At 39.4% G+C, this 26,397-nt stretch overlaps 5 protein-coding genes across 5 annotated transcripts; 3 read left to right on the plus strand and 2 right to left on the minus strand. All coding sequences in view use genetic code 12, as the record gives it.

Moving 5' to 3' along the window:
- Positions 1-931: 931 nt before the first annotated feature.
- Positions 932-2,647, plus strand: SUC1.3 (Probable sucrose utilization protein SUC1; the record flags this gene model as incomplete). The annotated part of the gene is given in 3 exon segments (XM_001386177.1): positions 932-1,213; positions 1,280-2,537; positions 2,553-2,647. The coding sequence occupies 3 exon segments, from the start codon at positions 932-934 to the stop codon at positions 2,645-2,647; spliced, it is 1,635 nt and encodes a 544-aa protein (XP_001386214.2).
- A 509-nt stretch (positions 2,648-3,156) lies between these two features.
- KIN3 (G2-specific serine/threonine protein kinase) lies at positions 3,157-4,888 on the plus strand. The gene has a single exon (XM_001386178.1). It carries the CDS (start codon positions 3,187-3,189, stop codon positions 4,801-4,803), a length of 1,617 nt encoding a protein of 538 aa, XP_001386215.2. The 5' UTR covers positions 3,157-3,186; the 3' UTR covers positions 4,804-4,888.
- A 27-nt stretch (positions 4,889-4,915) lies between these two features.
- On the minus strand, positions 4,916-5,836 carry PUR7 (Phosphoribosylaminoimidazole-succinocarboxamide synthase (SAICAR synthetase); the record flags this gene model as incomplete). The annotated part of the gene is made up of 1 exon (XM_001386365.1): positions 4,916-5,836. The coding sequence occupies one exon, from the start codon at positions 5,834-5,836 to the stop codon at positions 4,916-4,918; it is 921 nt and encodes a 306-aa protein (XP_001386402.1).
- A 1,911-nt stretch (positions 5,837-7,747) lies between these two features.
- On the plus strand, positions 7,748-9,710 carry HYR6.5 (von Willebrand factor (VWF2); the record flags this gene model as incomplete). Its single annotated transcript, XM_001386179.1, has 1 exon — positions 7,748-9,710. A coding segment is annotated over exon 1 (1,236 nt), but the record flags the coding sequence as incomplete, so codon positions are not given.
- A 9,726-nt stretch (positions 9,711-19,436) lies between these two features.
- Positions 19,437-25,787, minus strand: VCC3.3 (Vesicle coat complex AP-3; the record flags this gene model as incomplete). Its single annotated transcript, XM_001386366.1, has 1 exon — positions 19,437-25,787. One exon carries the CDS (start codon positions 25,785-25,787, stop codon positions 19,437-19,439), a length of 6,351 nt encoding a protein of 2,116 aa, XP_001386403.2.
- Between the last annotated feature and the right edge of the window lie 610 nt (positions 25,788-26,397).

Raw genomic sequence — 26,397 nt, forward strand, 5'->3', positions numbered from 1 at the left:
GAGCATTTTAGCCGGGTTCAGCAACACAGGTTCTTCGTAACTAGAAGTTGAGATACATAGTTGTTATAGAAGGGCTTGAAGTACAATCTCCTCATCAACTAGTTGGGGTAGATAAGCGAGTGGGAGCGCGGAGCAAGATTACTAATGGAAATAGCGAAGGAAGTATCATTTCTGTAAATCTAGCATAGTAGATCCCGCGATATTGGCAGCATCATACTGCACACACTTGCGCGGAGAGTGTGGAGATTCGTTGACAATAAAATGCCTGTCAAATTCGACCGTTTCTAGCTCTGGCTTACACCGAAAGATATCGTACTTGCAAAGCAGCACAACACTGCTAGGTATATCAGAGGCACTGTGTATGAAAGAAGAAAAAAAAAGAAGATTCATGACTTGAAAAAACGATGATAATTTGAGTTTTTTGAACGAGGCTGACTATAATGGGGAATAATTGGTTTTTTTTCAGCAAGGCCCCGAGATTATGGGGAATGCATAGGATGGGCAAACCATATATACTGTATATACTGAAATAGGATGAATGACATTGCTGAGGCTCAGAGGTTGTTTTTACGGCTGCTTCATAATTTGTATACGAGCTAATTTTCCACGTAGTGCGTAGTAAAAAAATTAAAAAATAGTCCCAACTTATCCCAAAAGGAGATTCGAGAAGCCTTTCAACAACAAGAAGTAGAAACAAAGTACGCTGCTGTGCCGGGCAGAGAAGCATCCAGATGCATCTGATCTTCTGCTGAATCTGATCTGCCAAAATCGACATAACGCTTCGACGAGTCCAGTTTGAAGAAATAAAGTACCTTCTACTTAGTCTCTCCACATTAAGTTTAGTTCAATGTCTCTCGAACAAGGTTCAAAAGAATCATCATTTGATTATAGCCGCGGAAACGAAAGGCCGTCTTCCGGTCAGAACAATATGATGGCTTCTGTGAATACTTCTGTCCGATCTCGAAAGCTGAAACGTTCTCGCCCCTGCGATGGATGTGCTCTTAGAAAGATCAAATGCTCGGATTCTAGACCATGCACTCGATGTCTCAACAATGGAATACCTTGTACCAACAACAGAATAAGAAAAAAGTGTGGACCCAAGTCCAAAAAGCTACAAGACCCGCAATACTTCCCAGTGGAGCCGATACAATTCTTTGCGGGCACAACCACTCCCATAGATAAGATACCAAACAATACCGAATACTTGCCCTTCGTTGGAACAGAACTACCCCCAACAACTTCATCCAATTTTTTCGGACCATCAAGACCAGTTACAAAGGAACTCATTCCAATGAATATCTTGCTTCCATGTCTCCAGGTTTACCAAACATGGTACTACAGTTTGTGGCCCGTATTATCTGTGACCCACTTGGTAACCAAGCTTTCAACTATCCCGCCAGGAGAACAACTTAATGATGAGACTTCTATTTCTTATGCGCTCTGTTTGGCTGTGTGTGCCGCTATCTCCAAACAAATTGCTTTCATTAGCGAAAATTCAAACATAATCAAGCTCCCTTCCGGAGTTCAAGCTCGAGATTACGCTTTGGCGGCTCTCAGAATACGGAATGAGTATGAACATCCCCTCAATCCTACAAGTGAGACTTTGTTAACGTCCTTCTTCTTGTATGTTTATTATATCAACAATAAAGGAGGTACTGCTGCTGCGATTATGTATTTAAGGGAGGCTATTTCCATGGCCCAAATAATGCATTTACAGGATGCGGATACTTATATGGGGAAGCCCCCTGCTGAAGTCCATCGTTTGCGGAAAATCTACTACCTTTTATTGGTTACAGAGAGGTATATGTGTATTCAAGATGGTGTTCCAGTCATTTTAGATTCCAGTATTCCTTTCCCAATGTCTGACGGCGAGGAGTATTCAGATCTTTTGACTGGATTCACAGAGCTCGTTAAAATTTTTTCCATACCCGATCGTTTATTCTTTGAGAAGATGAGTGCCTCGCATAGCAATAATACGTTTGGTGGTAACTTCGACAACCTCAAGAACTTCTTCCACTTGCCAATTAATAACATCACAGAAGGTTGGGTGGTGGACGTGGATAACAGGATCAAAGGAATATCGATAACAACGAAGGCTTCAGACATCCAAAAGGTCAACTTGTTGCTCTCTAAACATTGGATGAGATCTCTTGTTTGGCATATTTCCTTTCAGAATGGACTTCTATCTATCAACCGAGAAGAAAATGATTGTTTAAGTGTCAGATACCCGGTTGCAATTGCTTACGAATTCTTGACTTCAACAAGCAACTTGCCCATGTATGCATTCGAATCCAATGGTCCGGGGGTAGTTGTAAAATTATTAGAAATTGCCAATGGTTTAGCTGATACAATGAATGATCTTACATATATCAGGAACGGGGTGGATACGTTTGCGTGCCTGAATGCCTTGACATCTATATTCTGGCTCATCTCCAAATTTAAGACTGATGTCACTCTTCCGTTGAATTTGTATAACAAAATCGAAGGTATAGTTAATGCCAGCCCTATTCCAAGGATGCGTTTCTCTCCCGTTTCTAGTCCCGAACTCGAAGGGGTTCTCGAAGAGGAAATAGCGAAAATAACATCTGATGTTTCTTCATCTAGCGAATCTTCTGAAGAAGCACTTGGAATAGTAGCATGGACTTAAGTTTATTCAGAGTATTACTAAGGGTGCAAATTCCCTTTCTTGGTTGGATTCAATTGAAATCATATCTCATTTGGGGCATATTTCTACATATTCTCAGCGAGCATCTGTTACAAAAAAAAGACGGTCAAAGAGGCTGTGCAAAATTAGATCTCAAAAGTTTTATAACGGGCTACAAAGGTAATTTTATACTTGTATCATTATTATAAGAATATTTGAAGACAATCTAGTAGAATGGTATGCGAGCATGATAAATAGTATGTGACACGTGAGTTGTGCATTTCCAAATTGAATCATTAACTATACTTGAAATTTTGTGCTCAGTTCCCAAAAGGTGTATATAGTAAACAAACTGATTGAGAGGAAAGATAATTTCTGAAATTGAAAAATGAACGCTTGCGATAAACGGAAAACACCAAAATTGATGAAATTGTGAAAAGAAGATCTCGCACCTTTGTTATTTAAGCGAAGAATAGATTTTATGGTAGTTGGATTCTTCATTGTCCGTTCATTGCATATTATGAAAAAGTTGTATAGAACCAATGTCTTACACCAATATAAGTGAAGAGTACGAACCATTGGAAGTTATAGGCAAGGGATCTTTCGGGACGGTGAGAAAGGTTCGGCTGAAGACTACCGGTAAGCTTCTCGTCAGAAAGGAAATTGAGTATACTTCAATGAATCCTCAGGAAAGAAACCAGCTCATATCAGAACTTAGAATCCTTCGAGAACTAGACCATCCCCAAATCGTCAAGTATTACCGTCATGATCATATTATAGAAAATAAGCTGATCCATATTTACATGGAATATTGTGATGGAGGCGACCTTGCTCAGATCATCAATAATTTCAAAAAAAACAAAGAACAAGTTCCAGAGGAATTTGTATGGCAGGTATTGGTTCAGATTTTATTGGCCCTTCATCGATGTCATTACGGAATAGATGCAAAAAAAGTGAATCTATTCTCGAACTCAAGTGGAATTGAGCCCAGCATCAATTCTGAGACTGTAGTGATCCATCGCGATATCAAACCAGACAATATTTTCATTTTGAATTCTGGGAAGTCTATCAAATTGGGTGATTTTGGATTGGCCAAAATGTTGACATCTCAGAACGATTTTGCAAAGACATATGTGGGAACCCCCTACTACATGTCGCCCGAAGTATTGATGGATAATCCATACTCTCCAGTATGTGATATCTGGTCTTTGGGTTGTGTTCTCTTCGAGCTTTGTACGCTTCAACCACCTTTTCAGGCGAAGACCCATCTACAATTGCAAACAAAGATTAAACGAGGGATCATTCCTGAAGTTCCGGAAATATACTCGTCGCAACTAAGGTCTATAATAAAAGAATGCATTACAGTAGAGCCAGAGGCACGTCCCTCTTGTTTTGAATTGTTAGAGACCTTATCGATCAAGTTCCTTAGAAAAGAAATGGAGATAAAAGAGACGAGTTCAAATCTCAACGAATTTCAGAAGCAATTGCTTAAAAAAAATGATGAATTGAAGAAAAAGGAAAGTTTTTTACTAAACTTGGAGGCTAAGATAATGAGGCAAAGGGATGAATTGGAAGACGAATACGAAAACATGCAAATAAAATGCAATGCCCAAAAGAAGCTCCTCGAGGAAGAATTAATTGGTGAGTTCGAAATGAGAAAACGAGCCATGGATTTGGAAGCAAAAGAGGTACGTTTGGGATATCAAAGAGAGTTCAGGTTGGTGGTAGAACAAGAAGTTCAACAGCGTGTCAAAGACATCCTTGCCAAGCAACAATACTCTTCTGATCTCCGAAGAAAGTCTTCTGATCCAACCTCCAATTCGCCTATTAAACAGCAAACTCCAACATCGACGCCACAACTTAAGAGCCACTCATATCATAACCAGCAGTATTCGACTACTGATCAACAATTATCGCCATTAAAACCAAAGGGACCTAGAGATTTAGATGATACTCAGAAGAGAGTACCTCTTAAAAACCGCAATAATGATGACCATGACCCTTATTATTCACATCAGATGAAGTCTCAATCGCCTTCTAGAAATGCTCAAGCTATTTATCAAAAACGGGTCACTGATGAGTTTGAGAGATTGAGCTTGGAAAGAAGACAAATTCCTGAAATTGAAGACTCTTATTCTCGAAAGAATTTTAGACACTAAATACTGCATTGATTTTATTCATGGCTTCTCTGGGGAGGATATAGGGGCGACTAACGATCGAATAATATGATTTCTTTTTTAATATAGAGTAGTATACACAATCTATGTAACTTTAAGAGGTCCATTTGTCGCCAGTGATAGCTTCGTATGCTTCGATGTACTTGGCTCTGGTCCTTGCGACAATATCTTCGTCCATCTTAACTCCGTCCTTGCCAGCAATGCCGTTCGAAGTTAACCAGTCTCTCAAAAATTGCTTGTCATAAGATTCTTGAGATTTGCCTAATTTGTAGGCAGAAGCATTCCAGAATCTGGAAGAATCTGGAGTCAAAACTTCATCAACCAAAACCAAATTGTGGTCAGTATCCAAACCGAATTCGAACTTGGTATCAGCTATGATGATGCCTCTAGTCTTTGCGTACTCCTTAGCCTTCGTGTACAATTCGATAGCAGCTTTGGCTAATTTATCACACAATTCTTGGCCAACAATCTCAGCAGCCTTTTCTGGGGAAATGTTTTCATCATGTTCACCTTGATCAGCTTTGGTCGATGGAGTGAAAATTGGAGTTGCAAATTCTTGTGATTCCAACAAGCCAGCTTCAACTGACAAACCATGAACAGTCTGAGTCTTCTTGTACTCCTTCCAAGCAGAGCCCGTTATGTAACCTCTGACAATCACTTCTAGTGGAATCAACTTCAACTTTCTCACCAACAACGATCTACCTGACAATTGCAATTTATACTTTGCTTCAGACAATTGAGCTGGCAATTTAGCAAACAAACTTTCGTCATCGTTCTTAGATAGGATAAGATGGTTAGGTATAGTCTGCGACAAAAACTCGAACCAGAATTCAGACAACTTGGTCAAGAGCTTCCCCTTCTCAGGAACAGCATTATCCATTATCACATCATAAGCAGAGATTCTGTCTGTAGCTACAAACAATAAAGTGTTTTCATCCACTTGGTAGATATCTCTGACTTTACCCCTGGTAACCAAAGGCAAGATGTTGTCTAATTCTGTAGTGTGCAAAGACATAAAGAAGGATTTACTTGTTATAGTAATAGATGCTCTGAATAAAAGGATGTCTCACGAAGCAAGACCAAAAAAATGAATCAATTCCAATGCCAATCCATTTGAATCTACAAGTTCACCATAGAATCTGTGGACTACTCTTAGATAAATGAGAGTTTGACTCGGACATCAATGTGCAGGATCCATCGCGGTCATACAATTTAAGTCTCCTTGCCGTCATTGCCTAAGTTCAGCTCGCACTGCTTAATGAGATGAACATATCACTATAAACTACAGGTAACCCAAGCTTCTACTTAGCAAATAGATAGCAATGAAAAAAATAATGACTCCGACGCGGTTCGAACGCGTGCATCTTTACGATAGTAGAACTTGAGTCTACCGCCTTAACCACTCGGCCACAGAGCCTTTTATTATCTTCTTTTTAAGCCATGTAGTTACTGTAGTTATCTATGTCACGTGATATATGGCACGTGCATGACTACTTTAAAAAAATAAAAAAAATACCCTTGGTTGGCCCATGCTACATTGGGTGATAATGGCCTTTATCTCTAGTTTATAGCTGTTTATATGGGTTAGTACGTTCAATGTATGCCACAACGCTAAAAAAAAGTCCTTAAAGGTTTATATACTCTGTGGGAATAATTAAAAAATGTAGTAGATAGATTACTTTAATCCTAATATATGCCGTTTCTTAAAAAATAAAGTTTAGAGTTGGTATTTCCTATGATTTGGTTTGGAATATGCTGGCTTGAATTGTTGAAAATCACGAAAAAGGAAATATCAATCACATAGTATCCCTTCTGCTTTTAACAGAATTTAGATAGCTTTTCAGTGATTAATATAAGCTCCATATCTGGTTTCTCGGCAGTAGTCGTCAATGCTATCACGAAGGATGGTTCAAAATCACCGTTTTCATGGACATCTGTGGACTCACCATCGAGGTCTATCAGATCAGAGGGTGCGATATGGTCGTGTGGAATTCGGTCAATATCCGGTGGTTTTGGCTCTTTTAAGGTTTGTTTGAAGAGATTTCACCAGAGAAAACTCCTGGAGGTCCCTCTGGCTGATTGATTGGTCGTAGTTCTTTTTTTTTTAACACAGTGGCATAGATTGAACGTACTAACGACATTCTATTGAACCGATTAAGTATTTTTTTTTTACGAAATGGCATGTATTACGACTAAAGTCCAACCTATCTACTACAAAGTATATAAATCATCCTCTAATCCATACCGAATGGTGGAGGAAATCCTAGGATAAAAACCTCCGGGTGATATTGTTTTTTTTTTTGACGAAATGACATATTGAAACGTGATTAAAGTCACGTGAATATAACTATTTGACTAAATATAGATGAGAAAGTTCATTCAAGTTGGCTCTGTGGCCGAGTGGTTAAGGCGGTAGACTCAAGTTCTACTATCGTAAAGATGCACGCGTTCGAACCGCGTCGGAGTCATTATTTTTGCTGTAAATTCAAATATGTTATGGGATCTTCTGTTAGCCAAGATTTTTCTTGCAATTTAAACTTTCTTTCTCTTTTTTTCGAACAGGCGTTTCTCAGCTGCTCAGTGTAATAAAAAGTACCACGATATTCTGTCGTCTAATTGTTAGCTGTTCATACGTAACAATTCTTTCATTCCGGCTCTCATAACCAAATTCGGGTAGCGCTCTGATTACATCAAAGGCATTGCTAAGCCAGATGTAGGGTGATCCAAAAATGCATTCCAGTTAACTTGTACTAAAAAATACAAAAAAATGGTAATATTTATCTGAAGTTGAGATTACTGAGGTACTGTATAACCTAATACAGGTTGCGACTATTCATCGTCTGTAGGAAAAAAATTCAATTGCGTTGTCAGTTGTTTTCTAAGAAATGAAAACATCAATTTTTGTTACCATTGAAAGCTAGCTGGAATTGTCTATTTGAAGTTAGAAATTCTTATCTCCACATTTATGGTGTATGCCTTCTTTAATACATCTAGTTTGCGTGTATGGCTTCATTAGTTTAGTAGTCTCACCAACACTCACAGTGCTGCCGTTCAAATACATTGAAAGCTAGTTCATAGATAAACGAAAGGGCTATAGCATTCAGGAATAACGTGAGTATCGTAATATCACGAGCATTGATTGTGTTAACATACTCCAGACTATTAATAGTCAACAAGCATCTGTTTATGCGCAATTGACGATATTCTTTTATAATCAGAGACTCGAAGATTATAATTAGCGACTTCATTTTATATCATGAGAATGTAGTCAAATGTCGACATGTACTCACTCGTCAGTCATACTTTTGAGGAAGTGGGCGCCATTGAGCATCGACGCGGCCTTTGTAGACAAAATGGATCCCCGTGTACACAAATATTGAAGATTTTTAACAAGGGACTTGTTAGAATGCCCTAAAAATGATAAACTTACGCCCTAATGCAAACCTAAAATTTATCTTACCTAAGAAAAGACATGTTTACTGCGTCGTCGTCTTGTGTATATACCTGCATATGTCGTGTCTTTAATTGCTGCAAGATTTCCAGATTCGACTAGCAATGTTGGTAGATAGTGACGCTTGACTATAAAAGCAGGCTCAACACCACTGCAAATAAGTTCTACATCCAGTAGCTAAACTTCAATTATCACAGCTATAATGCTTCTCTTCAGATGTTTAGCAAGGGCTTTTCTCTTTGCATCTGTTGCATTAGCGCTTACAATCAGCCATCCTCAGGTAACTAGAGGTAGCATAAACCTCTCATTTGGTGATTTAACTATTAAGTCTGGCTCTTTTTGGTCTATATTTGATAATAACATATCTATTTTTAAAGGAGATATTCGGGTGAAGAAAAATGCTGGTCTTTTTATCACATCTACTAACAAATTGATCGGTTTGAAAGTAGAACTTTATGCTGGTAAGGGTTCGATAAAGAACGAAGGTTTGATTGTCTTTAACTCTCTCGTATCTTTGACTCCTTCCTTCTACAAGCTTATCGGTAAGAGTTTTACCAATAAAGGTGAAATATTTTTGATCTCTAGTGGTTGTGCTTTACCTACAGCTGCCCTTTTGGCTCCAAAATGGAAGAACACTGGATCGATAACCTTCTATCAGGCCAAGAGGAACAACGGTATTGTAAGTTTGGGCTCCCCTGGATCAAAGATTGAAAACAAGGGTCAGATTTGTTTATTTAATCAACTTTACAAGCAAACAACACGCATTGTTGGCAGTGGCTGTATTACTGCAGACCAAGACTCCAGTGTCTTCTTTTCAAACTGTTTGATGGATATCGATAGAAAACAAACGGTGTACTTGGCCGATTCGAAATCCTCTGTAAGAGCTGTTGCCATTGCTAAACCCAGAACTTTCAGAATTGCAGGATTTGGAAATGGTAACAAGATTGGATTGGACTTACCACTTTTCAAATTACTTCTGTCTCCATTTTCCTATAATTCTAGAACTGGTATCTTGTCTCTCAGAATTAAGGGCAATTGGGGTCAAGATTTTGATATTGGATTAGGTTATGATTCAAGATTATTCAAAGTTACGACCGATACTAGTCTCGGATTGTTGAGTGTTCCGTGGGGAGCAGTTAAGTACGAAGGACCAGTACCTAATAAGCAGATTCCAAGCAACTGCAGGCCATGCAAACCTTTCCCACCAGCTCCAACTACTACTACTACAACCAAAGCATGCTCTCCAAAATCTACCACCTCCTTAACTACTTCCAAAACATCCTCTCCAAAACCTACCACCACCTCAACAACATCCAATGCACAAACTACAATTACGACTACTTGGACTGGCACCACCACAAGAACTATTACTGAGACCGATACGCCAGGTGGTACAGACACTGTTATCGTTGAAGAGCCAACTACCTCCAACACTCAAACTACAATCACAACTACTTGGACTGGCACCACCACAAGAACTATTACTGAGACCGATACGCCAGGTGGTACAGACACTGTTATCGTTGAAGAGCCAACTACCTCCAACACTCAAACTACAATCACAACTACTTGGACTGGCACCACCACAAGAACTATTACTGAGACCGATACGCCAGGTGGTACAGACACTGTTATCGTTGAAGAGCCAACTACCTCCAACACTCAAACTACAATCACAACTACTTGGACTGGCACCACCACAAGAACTATTACTGAGACCGATACGCCAGGTGGTACAGACACTGTTATCGTTGAAGAGCCAACTACCTCCAACACTCAAACTACAATCACAACTACTTGGACTGGCACCACCACAAGAACTATTACTGAGACCGATACGCCAGGTGGTACAGACACTGTTATCGTTGAAGAGCCAACTACCTCCAACACTCAAACTACAATCACAACTACTTGGACTGGCACCACCACAAGAACTATTACTGAGACCGATACGCCAGGTGGTACAGACACTGTTATCGTTGAAGAGCCAACTACCTCCAACACTCAAACTACAATCACAACTACTTGGACTGGCACCACCACAAGAACTATTACTGAGACCGATACGCCAGGTGGTACAGACACTGTTATCGTTGAAGAGCCAACTACCTCCAACACTCAAACTACAATCACAACTACTTGGACTGGCACCACCACAAGAACTATTACTGAGACCGATACGCCAGGTGGTACAGACACTGTTATCGTTGAAGAGCCAACTACCTCCAACACTCAAACTACAATCACAACTACTTGGACTGGCACCACCACAAGAACTATTACTGAGACCGATACGCCAGGTGGTACAGACACTGTTATCGTTGAAGAGCCAACTACCTCCAACACTCAAACTACAATCACAACTACTTGGACTGGCACCACCACAAGAACTATTACTGAGACCGATACGCCAGGTGGTACAGACACTGTTATCGTTGAAGAGCCAACTACCTCCAACACTCAAACTACAATCACAACTACTTGGACTGGCACCACCACAAGAACTATTACTGAGACCGATACGCCAGGTGGTACAGACACTGTTATCGTTGAAGAGCCAACTACCTCCAACACTCAAACTACAATCACTTCTACTTGGACTGGCACTACGACTTTAACTGTTACTGTTACAGATACAGTTGGCGGTACTGACACAGTAATAATTGTTGAGCCTACTGAACCAGTTGAGCCTACTGAACCTACTGAGCCAGTTGAACCTACTGAACCAGTTGAACCAGTTGAACCTACTGAGCCTACTGAACCTACTGAGCCAGTTGAGCCTACCGAGCCTACTGAACCTACTGAGCCAGTTGAGCCTACCGAGCCTACTGAGCCTACTGAACCTACTGAACCAGTTGAACCTACTGAACCTACTGAGCCAGTTGAACCTACTGAACCTACTGAACCAGTTGAACCTACTGAACCTACTGAACCTACTGAGCCAGTTGAGCCTACCGAGCCTACTGAGCCTACTGAACCTACTGAGCCAGTTGAGCCTACTGAACCAGTTGAACCTACTGAGCCTACTGAACCTACTGAACCTACTGAGCCAGTTGAGCCTACTGAACCTACTGAGCCAGTTGAACCTACTGAACCTACTGAACCAGTTGAACCTACTGAACCTACTGAACCTACTGAGCCAGTTGAGCCTACTGAACCTACTGAACCAGTTGAGCCTACTGAACCTACTGAGCCAGTTGAGCCTACCGAGCCTACTGAGCCTACTGAACCTACTGAGCCAGTTGAGCCTACTGAACCTACTGAGCCAGTTGAACCTACTGAACCAACGGAACCTACTGAACCATTTTCAGAGGAAACTTGCATTCCTACTACTGTTACAGTTACTGTCACCAAAGAACATCCACTGAGTCTTACAGTTACCAAGACTTCAGTGAGTGCACCCTCAACTGAAACAATTTATACTGTCACATCGGTTTACATAACTGAAACAACTACAAAAACGGATGTTACTACTATTCCAACTGTGACCGTTACAGAGACAAAAACCAAGGGCTTCTTCAGGTTCTTCTAGTAAAAGAATAAATTTCGGTTGACATTGTTTCACTTCAAAATCAATTTTTAAATAACTTATCTGTAATTAAATAGGAAATTCTTGTACTTTCATTTCGTGTTGCCCTCGGGCTATTGTCCTTCTCTATTGGAATCATATCTTCTGTTCTGTAATAAAATTGGCTTTTAATTTAGAATGGTTGTAATTATAGCAATTAGTATTTTGATAGTCATTTTCGCACTCTTTTTAGAGAGACAGTACATATTGTTCAGTAATTGAGAAGAGTTATAAAAGCAAAGGAAACGTTTAAATATTAATAACAAGGATTGAATATGTTAATAATTAAATATACCATGATGTAGGATTGTTTGGATGTGTTATTGTTGTACTATATTGAGTTGTGGATTTGAAGGGAGAATTAGCCTATGTAGAATCACATGACCAAAGTTGGTGGATAGGGAATTATATACCGTCCATATAGAGGTGAAACAATTTAACCGCATTTGATGTGCGTGTATTACTAAAATGAGAACTGAGAGGTATAAAAGAGAGGCGAGATCCCCAAAGTTTGAAAATGGTCCGTGTCCCACATAGATTATCTCTACTTGTGTGGCTCATTTCTTCTTCGAACATTGCATATGAAAAAAGGGTTTTCTAGTATCCGCATTAGTTTGCATATTTTATTTTCTGGATATCTAGATGTATTGAGACATTTCAAATAAATTCACGATGTGTTCATGAGAATGACTTCACAGAAAAGCTTATCTTTAGATCGGATTCAGTTACAATCGATCCCATGAAATTGCACCGTAGCCCTCGGAATTTTGCATGTCGGAAAGTTTTGTAAGATGACCCTCGGAAAAAATAATGTCGCACCCTAAATTTACTTCGCATGTCGCTAAAAAGAATGTTGCACCGAATAGTCAAAATTAGTTGTGCGAATACATAGTGAATTTTGTATTAGTAGACTCAGATTATTGTAGGAAAAAACTACTATATATTCAAGGACCTTGAGCACAATATTGAAGGATTGGTGGACTGTATTGTATCATCAACAAATGGACGTGCCTCAATTAAATTCCATCCTTTAGCTCCTCAGGAAAAGAAGAGACAAGCAAAGATGGCTTCCAGTTGTTGTTCACAACATCAGGATTACAGAGATTATCCTTTCATTTTGAGGGTGGTGTTTGAAAGATAACAGATCAGGGCAAGTCTATAGTCGACCATGGAGTCTTAGACTAATTAAATCCTCTGGACGGCTTGATTCATGTTCCATCTAATTTGGGTGTAGGTCTAAAGAAGATATCTTAACGAGGCCACCTCATCTGAGAGTAGTTAGTGCAAATTGATTCACTTGTTGGGGACTCTGAAACTGACTCATTAGAAGAAATGAAAGATGGCAGTGATGACGAAATCATGAAAATAATAGTACCCCAGCGAAGAACAGTAGGTAAACTGGCTTTCATGTTTGAATCTGTAGATGAAATTGATATACAACAATCAGCTGCCCATGCCGAAGAAAAGGATCCAAAGATAAGAAAGCTTATTATAGAAAGTACACTCCAGAGCAAGTAGCGGGATTTTTTTTGATAAAATAACAGCGCAAGTAGGGACTCCAGTTGCCAAAATAGCTTGTTCTCATGGAATACAAGAAATCACTGGGCAAAGATGGGTAAGAGACTATAAAAAGTCCGAAAAGTTGCCATTTGATCTTGTAAGAGGCATAAAGAAGAAGTCAAACAAATTGAATGAAACTCACGAGGAATTTCTTAAATCAAAACTTGTGGATGATTGTACTTTGTCTCTTGACATGATGATTTCTGACTTACTGGACCACTTTGAAGGTCTTCGTGTGAGTAAATCAATTTGGGGCGGTTTCCCGGCGACAATGTTCATTTCACATTCAAAAATATAATAAGGGAACCATTTGCTCTAAATAAAGCTTGGATGATTGATAAGCGGTATGATTATGTTAGCCTTATAAACAGATCTGATATCGACTACTACAGTAACTGTATTTTCATAGACGAGGCAGGTTTTCAAATTGATATGTCACCTCTGTATGATTGGGCTCCATCTGGTGTTACTCCTGTTTCTAGAGTAAGCGGCAAATCGGAAAACAGAACTGTAATGGGAGCTGTTAACTCGAAGGGCGTTATACAACTCAACTTGAAAAAGCCATTCAGGAACGTTGCAAAGAAGAGGAAGACAGCCTCAGCTAGAAGAGGTCAAGCAAATGAAGATAGAGATGAGACAGTTGGAACTACAGCAAGGCAATTGAAATATTTTGTTCTTCTTCTGACATTGGATATCTACCCTGAATATAGAAACTGCTACCAAGTATTCTCAACATTTCCTCGATTGAGAGCATAATTCTCAGAGGTTATATATTACAGTACTTGCCTCCTTATTCACCCGATTTAGACCATATTGATTTCTGAGAGCAATTGAAGAAGAGGATGTCAAGAGCAAGGTTCCGACAAGGAGAAAATTTGGGTTCACGCATCCGAGAGGCTGTCTTAGCTATACAAACGGAACTTTTACTGCAGAATTTCCAGCATTCAATTGATTGATTTCAGAGTTGCTTACGAAAAGAACCACTTGAAATTCTAGTTTTGAACTTCAATGTCGTATTTTTGTATTTATGTTTACTTTTGATGTTATACTCTTTTTTTTTAATTCAGAAACAGGTAACTTTCTCTCCATAGAAATGTAAAGTTGATTGCAACAGTCGGGCAATTATCAAAAGCAATGGTGCAATAATTCACCTGTTTGCTACAAGAAATACTCTACTAATAGTGCAAAATAAATTTGGAGTACGACATTATTTTTTCCGAGGGTCATCCAATTAAAACTTTCCGACCATGCAAAATTCCGAGGACTACGGTGCAATTGCATGGGAGCGATTGTATTTTCCCAAAGGCAAATATATGAAAAAATAAGTTAAATTTGGTAGAAAAGTTTGTAAATAATAATAGTTTCATATTGCACATAGAAACATTATACGACAAGAAAAGATGGGATTATACGGGAGCAGGAGATTTAAAAGACCACTGGGCTTTGTTGCAAAATGCAACAGGGGTAGACCGACCCAGCTCTCTGCTACATAATTACATGGTGCAGGTTTAATTGGCATTAATCATTATTACTAGATATTTAGCAATTTTAGTGACATGGAAGTACTTTGAGATATACCTGTAGGTTTGGGATTGAGAACCAGGAAACTCGACTCGAAGTGCCTTAATGTTGTAAAATAGTGGAACGCGCATTTTGTAAAAAATCCTGTGTACTGCGTGCATGAAATACTGTATGTGATTATTATACTGTACTAGTCTTGAAAACTCCTCGTTTCAAAAAAAGACACATTAGCTTTGTGGATGACACATTTTCGTAAGCTAGACATCATTGACCATACTTCGTAACTCTTGTAATTATCTCGTGTTGACGGACAACTTTTTTATGTGTCATTTTTTGCCTCTAAGAATAAAATACCCCCCACTTCTGGGGGACGAACTATGAAAAAGTGGATTTCGTTGCTTTGACAGTAGCAAAAACATGCATGATAAATATCTCGGTAGAGTTGTCTGAAATTCTTACTGCACAATTTGAGACAGTCTATAGGGATTAATGTAGATCTCTGCAGTATGAATCCCTGGTTTTACAAGTCGTAGGCATCGCCAGTGAAAAAAAAAGGACTTTTTTACCTAGATAATTATTTGAGTAGTTTGAACTTATAATCACCATGGCAATTCTACAGAATGAAGATAACGATTTCTAAACACTTCTAGTTAATGGCCACTGCTTTACTTCACCTTCGAAAAATATTTTCTTATATACTAATTTACTACAGAACCCAGAGCTCGTAACCAAAATTATGTACACAAGAACCCACCAAAGTGCTATTATTCGCTATATTACAATCAATTATTCTGCCTAATTTTGTTCATTAATTGTTGAATTATAAATATAGCACACTTTTCTTATACAAATATCTCCTTCCTTATTCAAGATATATTCACCAATGTCAAAGATTTTGTTGTCTATATTGCAAGCATTTGCAATCATATTAGTCTTCGTAAGAAGTGGATTGTCATCTGAGATAGATTTATCCTCACTGATTATGACATCTGTGGAGAGTAACCTTAGTCTAAATGATACAAATCTCACTGTAGTAGATAATAATGGTAAAGGAGATGTTGCAGGCTATCTAAAGTTAGACTTCGATAGTTTTGAAGCTGGAAATGTGGACTTTACTGAAAGAGAGATCATAAGTAACTCCACTCTTAAGAAGTTGCCAAAATTTGACAACTCAAATTATACGTACGTAACTGGGACTGTTAGTTACTCGAACAAGGATATAGTTCGAGAACCAAAAGAGACTTTCACTCTGTACCTCATCCGCAGATTGAAGTTACAATGGGGAGCAAAGAGTTGTGTTCATCATTCGGGACGTGTTGGCCACTTGTATTACCACTTGTGGGCAGCTGGGGGAAAGTGCTTTAAACCTGATCAGATTAAAGTTGTTGCGGGTGCGATGGACAAAGCAATGCGTTTAGAAAATGCAAATTTTTTGGTAAGCAATTGGTGTATGAAGCTCATCTACAGAGGCAAGTGGTCAGGGATTGTTGTAATTGGTCCGACTCCGGAGGTCAAAACTCTTTCTTGTGAAGACGCAACAATTCAGGAGAACTACGAACACGACCTCACAACAATCTAACAGAAGCTTTCATTTATTTGTCAAAAATTTCGAAGTGGATGAATGAATAAAACCAAAATATTTCAATATTTTATCTATATTTTTTATTTCTGTTACAAGTTGTGTGATAACGACTAAAATCTGAACCAGTTTTTTTAGAGAAGTACTTATTAATATCATTGTCTTAATTTTGCACTTAGTATTTGGGTACCTCATTTGATGGACTGCTAGTAAGTTTACTCCTAGGTAGAAGTTTTAGAAAGTATGCATTGAAAGCTCTACTACAAGCATTTTGTTTCCTAGTTTAATCTTGATTTATTCAAAAATTTAGTAATCTATTGAAAATTTTCTCACAACTTCAATTTCCTTTATCTGCAAAATTCCCATCATCTTTGACAACCAAAAGAGGGAATCCAATTTAGATAGACCAGCTCCTTGTGTATCCTAGACTGAGAGGTTGTAAGTAATACAGACTTATAAATTCAACAGTTGAGTCGATTTGTCTATAGAACTTAGAGTCCCGGCTCCTCCAACTTGCTGTCCAGTTATTTTTTTCGATGATGTGCAATAGCATGCATTCCTAGAGTCTATGTTATGAACTTCAAATATAAATATAGCTTTATCAAGTAATTCTAATAGTTTAATTGATCATTACACTTCTTGCTCATAGAATTTCGAAATATTAAGATAAAAAAGCCATTTTTCAACTTGATACTTCTGAATACTTCACTTCAGAATTTTCTTAGTCAATCGTGGAAAAATCGAATTGAATATGTATTTCTGGTAAGTTAAACTGAGAACACTTTAATGGTTGACAAAGACATCATTATTTCAGGTTTATGCAATTAGGAGAAACAACAATGATATTTTTGAAAAGAGTGCCCTATCACAGCACATTTCATTCATGCCAAGACGACTAAAACATGCCAACTTTTATTTTTTTGTATAAATAGTTGTCACACGGAGGGGAGGAAATAAAACAACTTATTGCAATTTGTCGTTTCCACTTCGACCTTTTTGCTGAAGATTCCGAAAAATTTAACTAATCTCTAATATAAAAGGAGCTAGAAATCAGTAAACAAATATAATTAGTAATTCACTATGAATGAGAACCTGGTTTCCTATTACTTGAGAAATGTTAAACGAAGTAAATTGGCACTTGTATTCTTTGCTCTTTTTGTGCGTGGGAAATGTTGTGTGTGTCCACACTCTTGTTTCGTTATTCAACACTAACGTCACTGTCATGGATGGAGCGGTTCCTGCTGTTGCTGGAATTTTGGAATTAGATTTGGAGGCTTTCGAAGCAGGAGAAATCGATTTACCATGTGACCAAGAACTATGTGACCATATTCTAAATGGTTATCATTAGAGCATTAGAATTTTGTAAGATTCAAATGTGATGAATTCTTTCTTGATTTAGTGAGGGTTTTCAAATGGTACTACTTTTAGTGCAAGTGGAATTTTTTGCAGCAATAAATATTTTTATATTATTTTTCGCATTCTTTCCAAAAAGACAATCAGTACATCTCTGTATACAAGAAAATTGAGAGAAGTAATAAAAGTAAGGGAAAAGTTAAGATTGTAAGAATATGGATATGCAATGTTAGTTACTGTTGATAGGATGATGTATGACTAGTGTGAATGCGATATTGGGTTGTATTATGTTGAGTTGTTGTGAATTTGGAGGGAGGATTATCCATTTAGAATCACATGACTAGAATTGATTGACAGGGAATTATGTGCAGTCACTATAGACGTGGATACAAGTATAGGCGCATTTGATGTGCGTGTATCACCAAAATGAGATCTGAGAGGTATAAAAGAGAGGCGAGGTCCCCAAAGTTTGAAAAAATTATTAAAGTTTATAATTAAACAAAGTATGGTTCATTTGAAGGGGGATATTCTTGATTTTTAGGGAATAACATAATATAAGAAGATATAAGGAATGAACAATTCATAGTCCTCAAAAGCTGGACATTCCTAGGGTCTATGTTATCTCATTTTCATAAGTATTGCGGTATTCTATGCGAGGAAGGAATGTGAGCTACGACATTCTTCGCAGCAGACCTGCACCGATTCGCGGAAAAAGCGTCTTTCACGTGACCTGACAAGATTCGTATCTATTGCTGCAGCGGAGATATGGTTAGATCAGTTCGACCAACAGTCCTGTATTTAACACTCCCAAAATAGGACATAACGTGACCAAAGATACGAGATATTAGGATTGTTGCACGGGCAGGACATAACGTGACCACTGATGCGTGCTATTGGTTGAGGCACGGAAGTTAATTGAGGCGACCCAAATAGGATATAACGTGACCGAAGGGGTGTGAGTTAATAGTTGCGGCACGGAGGTATAATAGCGGCACGGGTCTGACGGGCCACGGCTGAACTGATGATTTTAAGCTTGTGACGGAAGTATGCACTTAATTAATGCATCAAAACGACATTTATGTTGCGCATGTCGCGGAATGTCGTATGTTTTGCATCGAAACAGGCTAAGTACGCACCTCGGAACTGCACAGAAAGTGTGATTTTTTGCCTGTAACAGGCTAAGTACGCACCTCGGAACTGCACAAAGTGTGATTTTTTGCATATGAACAGGCGCTCTACGCACCTCGCCTGCACACTATATGGAATTTAACTATAACGCAACAAATCCGTGGATTAGGCGAAATCGGACGATTTCGAGACGCGGTCGGTCCCTGACATTTTGAAATATTTTGCGCTCCGTTGGCACGACGACCGGATTGTCAGTGTTTATGTTTTCAAGCTATGGCGGCTTAACTATGGGCTTAAACTATACGGGAGGCATGCCTAATCTCTTACCAATTATCTCTTTATGGGAGATTGAGATCTTGTTTGAAGTCAGGTTTACTGACACGTAGAGGTTTTTATTTAGGGTATTGTAGTATAATGAACATATATAAGATTATGAAAGCGAACAACAAATAACTTCAAGCATGTCTTCTCTTTTTGACACAAGCATGACACCGCTCCTTACCAGCCTCATAACAAGTTTGTTCCGTTAAACGCATATGTCTCGTTACCATTAAATTAACACAAGTGTCCAATAAGTCTCGTTGAAACTCAGACGAATAAAAGTTGAGCAATACCATGTCTACCTTTCCACTGCTCATTTGACTGCCAACAAGCAATTCTATTGGATTATTAATCGAATATGCAAACAAGACGGTTGTAGGTTTCAACATATGAAGACCCACCATTGCTTCTGCCGTAGTAACCACAACCCTGATATTCTCATTGGCCATCTTATTCAAAGCAGCTGTTCTGCTGACTGGGGATCCGTAGATACCTATACATGGAACCTCGTCGGCCATTTGACTTACCAAGTATGACACTTTATCAGAAGACTCAGCAATCACAATTGCCGAACCGAAACTCCTAACTTTTTCTAGAACCGTCTGACATATTGAAGTGGTATTAGGCTTCTTGAAAAGAGTGAATTCTTTATGTGGCAAGAGTGGTTCCTGTGACGACACCCTTACCAAGGAATTGATATTAAATAATCTACTCATCGTAGCGTCTTCCTTCTGTGGAAGAAATGACGTCAAAAATACAACAGGTACATTTTTGTTTCCATCGACCACATATTGTTTCATCTGCAAGATATGGGCATCGTCAACCACTACCCGGCGGAGATAGGTCTTGCCTTGATAGTTCGTAGACTGAAAATGTCTGACTACCTGATTAAGATATCTAAGGTGGCCGTCTTCAAGCAGCATCAATAGCACATCATAGTCGTTGACCTGTCCAACAGAGCCATCAAACGTACGCACATTGAAATTTTCGGTCAATTGGCGGATGGTGGAGTTGAGTGTAGAAATGTAAGGTACCACAAATATCGTAACACAGTGAGTCTTTTTACCTCGGTCGGTCTGGCGAAGACTGTGGGTACGCTCCGCCAACATCGCAATGATGCAACAAGTCGTCTTTCCCAGGTCAATAGCAACCATCATACTGAAGCAATTAGCCACATCCGATGTAGCCTGTTGCTGGCCCTCCTTGAACTTGAAGTGTTGTCCAAACATCTGTCTGCCAGCCTCTATAAGTTCTTCACCTGTCAATTTCGGTGGTTCGTTCCTAGTAAATACGCTAGGCGTAAATATCTGAAGAGTACTCATCTCCAAACACGTATGCCAGGCTGCCAGACAGTCTCTCATTCGTTGAAGCATTACATGATTGTAACCATCTCTATTTGTGGCATAACTTTCGACAAACCTACTAAACGAATGCCCAGCCTGTTCGGCAAGGGTGTTGTCAATCTTGATCTGTAATCCAATCATCCCAGAGACGTTCGCCCCAACAAAATATGAAAGCACTTGTCTTATTTCACCGTACATGATTCCTCTAAGCTTTGGAGTTGTTTTATTTATGAACTTACGGAACGATTTTCCAAGAGTAGTGCTGTTTTTGATTTGTTTCTCTCCCACGAACAAATGGAGCTTGTATTTATCACTTAGTTTCTTGAACTCTATGTGGCTCAATGAACCGGTTTGTTCTTGGTATTCGACAAGAGTGTGTTCGAATGGCCTGACAAAATAGATATAGTGAGCCAAGCACTCTGACACCTCTTCGGGCAACATCTTGAGAATAGGACGTTCTCGACTATACTTCATACTGTTCTTTCCATTGTTGGTAAAGAGTCCAAGCATCCCATCAGCAACAAACACATTACTTCCCAATCTTTCTTCATTACGAATAAGAACCAGGTATAATTCCGTTAAACGATACGGAGACCCACACGTCAACAAGATCATGTAAAAAAACAAGTCGTTCAATCTAGAGAGTCGGCGACGGAAATACTGAAGACTCTTGATGTCATACTTATCAACCAGGTTAATTTCCAAGCATCTGTCGATATCCCTTTGATCCCAGTTGTAACTAGTTTGAGGCATTCCAACAACTCTTGGTTTTTGTGCTGCCATCATCTCATTCATGGCCATGGTCGGCGTGATGTTGATGTCCATGAAAAGTTCCTCAACTTCAAGTACATATTGCTGAATGGCAGTATGGACCCATTTTTTGATGTCGTCGAGTCCGACTTCAAATGTATTTATTCTTATTTTGTCTCCAACATGTAGCACGTTCATGGTCCTTCCAAATGTACGAGGACTCAACGAGTGTACATCGGCACTGAACTTGCAAAATCGGCCAAAGTTGAGTGCTATGGATGCCGCCCTGTTACAATCCTCAACAAAAGGTCGGACATAAGACTTGTCTTTTTTCATCACATCAACAGCTATGCATTTGAATGCAAAAGATAAACCACTGCAAAAATCGCAGCGGTACGACTTGATCTTGAATCCTATTCCTCCTTCATCAAGAAGACACACCATTAGACTGCTCATAAAGACATCTTCCATGGCGTTTGAATCGTCTTCCTGCAACACTAGTACCGGAGACAACAACCAGAACGCACCAAATTTCGTCATTTGACCGAAAAATCTTCGTAGTCCCTGTTTTTTGTTGGCACAGAATACTTGCTCAAACTCTTCCATTGCTTTGTGTTCCTTCAACTCGCACATTTTCATGGCAACAAAGAGGAATCTGGCAAGCATGGGTCCGTATCGCAGGGCTGAGTTTGGAGTGCTACAGAACCGGGGGTTTTTGATGAGTGCTGAGAGAGAAGATCCGATGCTCAAAGCTAATCTTTTCTTGGTTACATATTTCTTGCACAATTGTACCAAACGTGGCCATCTTTTGTCATTAGACATGTTCAAAAATGAACGGAACTTTGTATACTCATGCGCTTTGTATCTGGATAAAAACGGATCTACAATTTGAGAGTCAGCAGTGCTGTCTGTTGGTTCGTGAAAACTACTGGCTAGATTGTGTTGAATTCGGAAGTAGTTTGTCTTAGCCTCTACATTCCGAACACTGTAACCATACACAACATGTTTTTCAGGTCCCTCTTCTCGTTGGTGCTTGGCTTGTTTGATATGAGCGGAGACGCTGGAGTGGTGGGCAATGAACTTACACACATGACACATGTAGTATTTAGTTGGCTGTATGCAATTATCTACCAACTCGAAATCTAGATGCTCTTCGTTGCCACTTTCCACCGCCACCATTGGACCGTCATATTTTACTGCTGCTTCCAAAGTAGCAACTTGCTGCTGGTGACGGGGTGCCAACATGTATTCATACTTTCTATCCATATTGTGGAGCATGTAAGATATTAACTCACGCCTCACCGTCAGTATTAAGTCGCCGAAGAAGACCTTCCTCAGCAACCTGTGTGTTATACTTCGGAACCACTTCTGCGTGAAATCGTAGTATAAACCAACCTCCTTCACTAGTAAGTAGTTGTGCTTGGCCAAGAATTGGTCGGGAGGCATACCTAGCTTGCCCTCCAACCATTGCACTTTGATATCATATTCTTCCACCGTCCACCCAGGCCCACCCATAACCCATTGCGATTTCAGACTTGCAATTTCTTCAGCAGTAGCGGTAGCTTCGGCTTCAGCAGCTTCGGCTTGAGCAACATCATCTGGAATCCCAATTGCATAGTAGAGGCCCTTTGGTCGCTCCAAAAGGTATCCTTTAAAATCCGCACTTATATCATGACCAGCATGTTCTCTTTCGCTCATGTTCGCATATTCACGCCTGTGCTTGGAAAATGCAGTTTTTGTTTTGAATACCTGATAGCATTGTTTACAAAAGCATAGCTTCTTCCAGCGAGCTACTTCGGACAACTCTTTGGCCCAGTGGATGTGACCTCTGGTTACTTTCTTCTCGAATTTTCGAGAGTCAATGATTTGAGTGCTAATGACACGGTCCACCAAGTTTCGAATGCGGCTTTTGTGGTCACCAATATCTTCCAATGTGTTTTTGAAAAACTTTGAATTCACGTCAACATACCGCTCTTCTGTTATGTAGTAGTACAAGTAGAAGATAGGATCGTAAACTAACCCATGGGAATGTTTCAATAGTTCGGACACTTCATATTGTTCTTCCTTAGATGGAGGTGGAAGAGATTCAGGCTCTTGTTCGTAGTCGCTGGCCTCTTCGTCTGTGGAGTACGGCTCCACTATGAATTCAGGGGGTGTGAATGGTGAACCCAGTCCCTCTTCGAATGAAGGAATAACAATATCTTCATCATCATAATCGCCATCTTCCGATTCACATGTACTGACTGTTTCGTTAGACCCAAATATGACCAAGAGATTGAATCCTGTTGCGGCTCTGATAGCATACCCTTGGCGACTGATGAATCTATCATGACCAGTATTCTTTGCATGACGGGAAGAGCTTCTCAAGTTTTCATTGTTCTCGTTGAATCCTATTACAAATCCACATTCCGAACAGTAGGTATGTATTTTTGGAGGGAGTCTTGAAAAGGGCAGGGGAATTTCAAATGTTCTACCCTTGGTATCTTTTGGAATTCTATAGTACTGAGGCATTAGATCGACCCATTCCTCGACATCTTCCAACATCTGGGTGTATTGTGCATTTGACACTGTACCCATGAGAAACGATCTGAAAGCCCTGGAGGTGATGTCAAGGAAGTGTTGTTGTCCTCTCAGCCAAAGAAGATTGCTAATTTGACAAATACCTTTCTTTTTTAGCTGAGACCATCCACTAACAGTGGAGATCCTAACAGGATCTTCATCATATAATATATTTTCTTCTGAATCACGTTCGTTATCAAGACCATCATCGGTGGTATCATAGGCTGAAATGTCTGATTCGTCATTATCCGATTCAGTATCATTATCTATTGCAATGTCAATCATTTCTTCATCATCTTCTTGTGCATCATCTACAAAGAGATTATCCGAATCAGAAGAATCGTCAAATGATCTAAAGTCACCTTCTTGAACTTCATCTTCTAAGAGAGTATCCGACTCAGATTCTCCATTTACTGCTGTCAATTCGTCACCTTCTTGACCATCTACTGTGAGATTTTCCATATCAGAAGCATAGTCTACTGACCCCTCAGCTTCTTGTTCATCGCTCAGGAAGACAGCACCAGAATCAGAGGCATAATATTCGAGATCGGGAGCCTCCTCTCGTTGATCTTCCAAAATGTCTGTCATTCCTCCACCCAGTGCTAATAAGAAAATAGACCCCAGCTCCATTCTGTATCCCATCCCAGTTAGAACATTAAGGTTATCGACCTCACAATGGTCATCGATGATAGCCGAATTGATGCAATCAGGGCAGTACTGGATCTTTGAAGGTTCTATGCCACTTAGAGGTTCCTTCAACCATTCAAGACATATATGTACCTCGGACAGCGTATTAGCACTGGCTAACAAATACCAGTAGTAGGAATTCAGCATTACTGCATGCATGTGTGTTTCAAGAAACTTGCATTTGTCAATGATAGAAGACAATGATTTGTGAACAATTTCAGAGTTTCTATCCAAAAACACACGTTCATGTTCGTGCCAGTATAACCCCACATCAGGAATGAATTTGATATTGGCGTATTTTTGCAAAAAGGCATCAGCGGTCATATTCTCAGATTCTCTCACACGGATTTCGGTGATAAGAGGGCCCTTGAATTCGACTTGCAAGTCTCTATTGGTGAAGCGAGATCGGCGGCGGATGGGAGAAGAGCAAGGTATGGTCGGACTACGATCATACATATTTGGAGTGCTTGGTGGAGGAGTATCAGGTAAAGAAGGCATACGTGGGAATTCCTTCAATAGAAAGAAACCTCCCAGTTCCACTCTATAGCCTTCACCCCTTCTCATGTATCCATGACTGGTACATTTCACTGGGACGCGCCCAATACAGCTGGTGTATTTACAGGAATCACAGAAGGCAAATTCTTCTATTTCAATGCCAGGGATAGGGCTTGGAATAGTAGCCACATTCACAATATTTGACTCACGTTCTATTTGGTTGTAATAAGGTGATTGTTTTGTTAGTTTGCTAATGAGGTCAAGAAATCTTTCTTTCGACTTTATATATAACTTGGAAGTAGCATATTTTGAATCTGAAGAGATGAAAAAATGTCTTTTTTCCAGATAGAAGTATCCTAGAGGCTCAACAAACACAAAGTAATTTTTGGCCAAGTAGTCAAGTTCGTGTTTGAACAGATTTGTCCTCAATGGAGTAGCTTGTATTGATGAGAATGGCAGACTCTGTCTAAATGATTGAGGACTCGACCAAATATGCTCATCGGTAGAAATGAGATTGGAATTTTCACATTTGATATCTACTTGGCTGAAGTCATCTAGAGCATCTTCGAAGTTCTGGTCCAGATCCAGATCCAGGTCCAGATCCAAAGTTATTGGATTATGAATTGAATAGCCTAGTGCTTGAGTATTCATTCTAGTTTTAGTATTCGATAATGGCTGAAAGAGCGAAATTTGAACACTGGAAAGTCTGCAAAGTCGCAACTGATTGAACTTAGAAGAGATTGATTATTAATAAATAAAGCAGAAAAGTGGGAATTTGGGCCATTTATACAAAGAGTTTAGGGTTTATCCTAATCAGGAAAAATCCATAAATTACTTGCAGGCCGTAACTATAGCGTGATCGAGGTGTTAAATCTTAAATCCTTTCTTGGAATAATTTAATTGTTCCGGTTGATGAGACCCAGAGGAGGCTAGTCGCTAAATTTTAAATATGCGGCCCATCGCCAGGCGAGAGTCCATCGTGATATATTTTCACTGGATTCTGACTATTCCAATGTAATTCTCTTAATCAGAATATACGTCTATATTCGCCTTAGGTACGACCAACCATCACAATTACGCCATATGGTGAACATTGTTACTAATTTATAAATATGGTAAATGTCGTGCTGTCACGTCATTTTGGCGACATTTGTGTTGCAATATTTACGTGTTATACCATGTGACAGAGGATGATGTATCCTTATTTCAAATGGTTATAATTAGAGCATTAGAATTTTGTAACACTTGAAGATGATGAATC

Source organism: Scheffersomyces stipitis, chromosome 7 (assembly GCF_000209165.1).
Source record: "Scheffersomyces stipitis CBS 6054 chromosome 7, complete sequence".
Classification (NCBI taxonomy): domain Eukaryota; kingdom Fungi; phylum Ascomycota; class Pichiomycetes; order Serinales; family Debaryomycetaceae; genus Scheffersomyces; species Scheffersomyces stipitis.